Source organism: Chrysochloris asiatica, unplaced genomic scaffold (assembly GCF_000296735.1).
Source record: "Chrysochloris asiatica unplaced genomic scaffold, ChrAsi1.0 scaffold00027, whole genome shotgun sequence".
NCBI lineage: Eukaryota > Metazoa > Chordata > Mammalia > Afrosoricida > Chrysochloridae > Chrysochloris > Chrysochloris asiatica.
In genome coordinates, this window is record NW_006408545.1 from 16,392,109 (window position 1) to 16,397,440 (window position 5,332).

Genomic DNA, 5,332 nt, shown 5'->3' on the forward strand with positions numbered 1-5,332 from the left:
CCTAGGAGTTCTGGTAGTGTAGTGGTTACGAATTGGGCTGTGAACCACAACGTCAGCAGTTCGAAACTATCAGCTGCTCCGTGAGAGAAAGTTGAGGCTTTCTGCTCCCGTAAAGATTTACAGCCTCAGAAACCCTGTACAGGGTCACTATGAGTCAGAACCGACTCCACGGCACATAACCACCATCACCAAGTGCAACATATCACCTTTGTTTCCACCTTTTCCAGTCACTAGTTGACATTATTGCTCATCAGGCACTCAAGCCAGAAAGTTACAAAGTCATTTGCATCCAAACTCTTCTCCCCTCAATGTGTCTTCTCCCTCATCTTCTCATGTTCACTGTCAACACCAGACTCCAGAGTGCTCTTCACCTACAACATTGCTTAACTGGTTTCATACCTTTGGTGTCAATCCTCTATAATCCAGTCAGTTAAAAAGGTTAACTGCATCTCTCACTTAAAATCTTTCAAAGGCTCCAAGAAGCTTTTAGAACAAAGTTCAATCTCCATGTTACTATCTTCTTCCATACTTGAATACTCTCTTTTAGTCATTCCCAATTATTTGAAGTTCCCCAAACACAACATGGAAGTCCTGGTGTGATGCTGTGGGTTAATGCCCCAGACTGCAAAGCGGTTTGAACTGCAAGGTTGGCAGTTCAAGCTCACCAGCTGCTCTTCGAAAACCCTATACAGGATCACTATGGGTCAGAATGACTCAATGGCACTTAGCAACAACAACAAACACAACATGATTCTTTACTGCTGCTAATCGTCTCCAACTATTCCTTCAAAATTAAGTTAAATGTTACCTGAGAAGCCCGCCTGAAATCCCCTGGTGGTGGTGGTGATGTGCTATGTAGTCAGTTCCAACTCACAGAGACCCTATGTAGTGTTTCCGAGGCTGTACATCTTCACAGGAGCAGAAAGCTTCATCTTTCTCCCATGGAACAGCCCAACTCATAACCACTACACTACCAGAGCTCCTTACCTGAAACCCCCTATGTGATTTTAACACTGCCTCCATCCTACCCTATGCAGGTCTTAGCATAGTACTTAATTCACAAGGCTATAATTGTTTACCTGTCAGTCTCCCTCATGAAGCTCATTGAAGGAACTGTGTCGTATCTAAGTATTAACCTCCAGCACCTACCACAGTAACTAGCGTTAAATAAATACACTTGAGGGCTGGAAAGAATTCATGGAAAAATTGAATTAAAAGATAACGAAATTTGTCAACAAACTTTTTAAAGCTCCCTCACTATTATTAAGAGTGAATAAATATAGTTATGAGGGAGTCCTGATGTGGCATTGTAGGATAAGCACTTGGCCATAAGGTTGGCAGTTCAAAGTCACCAATAGCTCCTAGGTCGTTATGAGCTGAAACTAACTGGATGGCACTTAATAACAATGTGTGATTATTCCATGCTACAAATTCAATATGTACCTAAAATGTAAGGTAAATTCTAGTAATTCAAATTCGTTGAGATTTACTAATTTTAACTAAGCGAATTAGTAGCTTTAAGTAAACCTTTAACTGTTCTCTAAGAAGCCCCCAGTGATGCCACGGTTAAGCACTCAGCTGCAAAAGGAAAAATCAAACCCAACCAGCCTCTCCGAGGGTCCAAGATGTGGCAGTCTGCTTCCATAAATATTATAACCTTGGGAACCCTACTGAAAGTTCCACCTTGTCCCACAGTGTTGCTATGAGTCAGAATCAACTCCCCAACAGCAGGTTTTTGGATTTAGTTCTTTCCTAACACTAGTAGTTCTTAAGGCAAGGCAAACCTATAAAAGCAGGTGCAAAAAGTTTGTGTAAAAACGGAATTAAAATAAAATGGAATTTTTCCATGTACTTTTGGAAGCCATTTCTCCAACAGCCTAAATAACTATGTTGAAAGTTTCTTAAAATGATATCAATACCATTTAAAAATTAAATGTATCTGTACGACATACCACATCTTTAAGTACTTGCGTCACTGTTGCATTTGCATTTCCCCCTTTAATCAGCATGGCATTTTTAATATTTTCAGTGAGTTTGGGTTCTCTCTTCTCAAGGAATCTCTTGGCCCTTTTTGTTTTGGGCTTTCTGTTAAGAAAATCAGAATACAGAACAGTTTAAAACATTTTCCTCATATTTCAAAACTAGGACTATAAACAACATTGTGAAAAATGAGCATTCCAGAACACTTATGCTCATTGCGCTCAGGAGGAGCCTGTACACAAGATGCAGTTGTTCAAACAGAATAACAGATACTGAGTGGTTCAAAATCAGGAAAGGTGTGGGTCAGGGTTGAATCCTTTCACTATACTTATTCAATCTGTAAATTGAGCCAATAATCTGAGAAACCAGATTATATGCAGGAGGAAGACTTGTTAACAACCTGCAATACGCAGATGATATAATTTTGCTTGCTGAAAATGAAGAGAGCTTAAAATACTTATTCATTAAGATGAATGTATGGACTGCCCCTCAACATTAAAAAACTCATCATTGGACCAATAAAGAATATAATGATAAATAAGGAATGGATTGAAATTATCAAAGACTTCATTTTGCTTAGATCCACAACCAACATTCATAGGAAAGCAGTACTCAAGAACTAAAAGAACATATTGCATTAGGCAAAAGGGTTCAAGAGCAAAGATGTCATTTAGATAACTATGGTGTATCTAACTCAAGCCATGGTATTTTCAATCACCTTACATGCATGTGACAGTTGGACCATGGAGGAATTGATGCATTTGAATTATGATACTGGCGAATAATACTGAAAGTACCATGGACTGCCAGAATTACAAACAAATCTGTCTTGGAAGCAGTGAGGAATGCAATAGTTAAAGTGAATAGAGATAAGTACTATTAAATGTTGGTACATGGAAGGGATTGCAATCACTATAATAAAGTATACAATTTGTTGAATGTAAAAGTGGTGATCTGCTCTGTAAAACCTTCACTCAACTCACAATAAAAGGTTTTTTAAAAAAAATCTGTCATGGAAGAAGAGCAGTTAGAAGTCTCCTTAGAAATGAGGATGGCAAGACTTCTCTTGTTCTTTGGACATGTCAGGAGGGATCAGACCCCGGAGAAGGACATCATGCTTGGTAAAGTGGAGGCTCAATGAGAAAGAGAACAACCGCAGAAAGTTGGACTGACACAGTGGCAGCAAGGATGGGCTCAAACACAGCAGTAACTGCAAGGAAGGCACAGAACCAGGCAGTGTTTTATAAATATTAGTCTGATTTTAAGCCGCAGCAGCAGAAGTAGCATGCTTTTACACATTTCTGTTCAGGAAATGCCTGCTTCTTCTACATTAAGGATCTCACTTTTCCAAGTTATTTGCCATCTACTGAAAGAATCCTTCTCTTTAATAACTGTGACCCTTCCTTCCAGTTCAACGAACAGTTCAGAAAGGAAAAGAAAAACAGTCCAACATAATTTAGCTTCCTATGAAGATTTTTAAAAATATCCCAGACACAACTTGCTTATTAACACACCTATTCATTTACTGGGTGAAGTACAAGATTTAGTGCATCTATATGGCAACAGAAGTTCTGATGTGGCGCTGGACTGCTAACTATAAGCTACCTGCAAGGTTTGTAGTTCAAACCTACCAGCCACTCCTTGTTGTTAAGTGCTATCGAGTCAGTTCTGACCCATAGCGACTTGGTATAGGGTTTCTGAGGAGCAGCTGATGAGCTTGAACGGCCAACCTTGCAGGGATTCTTGGGAATCCATATATAGGATGGCTATAAGTCTACCAAGGAGCTCTGGTAGCGTAGTGGTTACAAATCGGGCTGCGAACCACAAGGTCAGCAGTTCGAAACTACCAGCTGCTCTGTGGGAGAAAGATGAGGCTTTCTGCTCCCGTAAAGATTTACAGCCTCGGAAACCCTGTACAGGGTCACTATGGGTCAGAACTGACTCGACAGCACTTAACAACAACAAAAGTCTACCTATTATTGTGTACTTAACAACATATGGCAATAAAGGTTCTATATCATGTTGCTACTTCTCATTAACCAAAGGCAAATAGCACCTTATGTATTTTATTACTAAGCTTTTTATCCCACAATTAGACAGTAAGCTAGTCTTATAGCTGACTCATACACAACAGAATGAAACACTACCAGGTCCTGTGCCATCCTCACAATTGTTAGGTTTGAGCCCACTGCGTTGCTCCACCTCTATAGGGGTCTTCCTCTTTTTTGCTGATGCCATTTTCACCAAGCATGATGTCCTTCTCCATTGACTGGTCCCTCCTGATAACATGTGAGAAATATGTGAGTCTCCCCATCCTTGCTTCTAAGGAGAATCCTGGCTGCCCTTCTTCCCACATGGATTATACATATATACAAAGTCCCTGAATAACTGAAATTAAGAAACTTCATTTTATTACATGTTAACTCAGGTAAATCACAGAAAGAAACCCAATAGCAGGAATATTTAAAATATCAATAAATACTTTTTGGAACGAATCTAAAATGTGTCATTCAAGTATAACTCAGAGAAGTATGTAAGAATGAAAGGAAAAGAAAAAGATAATGAGTTTGTTTTGTCTGTACCAATGGCATTCTCACAACTCATCCTCCAAGTTCTACGAGAGGCCGTTACAACTTTCATATGAGAATGAAATTTTTTAAATGATGGGGGTTTCCACCAATTTTTTGAAGTCCCCTCGTATTAGTATGGGTATTAATTATAATAGCTATTTTACACAGCAAACTGAGTTTTAGGGAAATTAAACGATCCAAAATTACAAGGCTTTAAATGGACGCGTCCTGATTGTCACTTAGATGTGTCAGAATACGAGGTCTGTGCTCTTAACCCCTCGAAAAAATTTACACTTCTTCGAAAGCCAGAATGTTAATTTGCCTTCGTTTCACCTGCATTTGCGGCTCACACAGGTGGACCCGAGCGTCCGCTGTCTCCCGGAGCTGATCGACTGATCTGCCCCCACCCGGACAGGACAGACGAAGGAATTGGGAAAGGCGAGGTAATATCTCTGTTTTCCGCCACAGCAGTCCCTGTCCCCAACATTTCTAGGGCCGGGGGCTCACGATTACTTACATCACTCGGTCCAAAGCGTCCATACTTGCCGCAATCCAAGACTGCTCAACACACGTGCACCGCGCGTATACGCGCTTTACGTGCGCCGGAACTGGAGGAACCGGAAACCGCACGTGACGCCACTTTCTTTGCCCATCCAGCGATTTGTCCCTGGGATCTCTGACGGTTATTTGGGATCAGAGCTTGCTTCGTTGCCTTGGTTACGAATGTTTGCCCATGCTTTTTCCTGCGAATAACAGATACCAAATAACAACTCTTTAGGTAA

At 40.5% G+C, this 5,332-nt stretch overlaps 1 protein-coding gene across 1 annotated transcript in view; it reads right to left on the bottom strand.

Annotated features, from left to right (window-relative positions):
• Window positions 1–5,090, bottom strand: part of RPF2 (ribosome production factor 2 homolog (S. cerevisiae)) — a 54,769-nt gene extending 49,679 nt beyond the window's left edge. The window contains exons 1-2 of the mRNA XM_006839928.1: window positions 5,068–5,090; window positions 1,953–2,085 (exon numbers count right to left, since the gene is read on the bottom strand). Coding sequence (XP_006839991.1) covers window positions 1,953–2,085; window positions 5,068–5,090 — 156 coding nt within the window. The remainder of the gene's footprint in view (window positions 1–1,952; window positions 2,086–5,067) is intronic.
• Window positions 5,091–5,332: the final 242 nt, after the last annotated feature.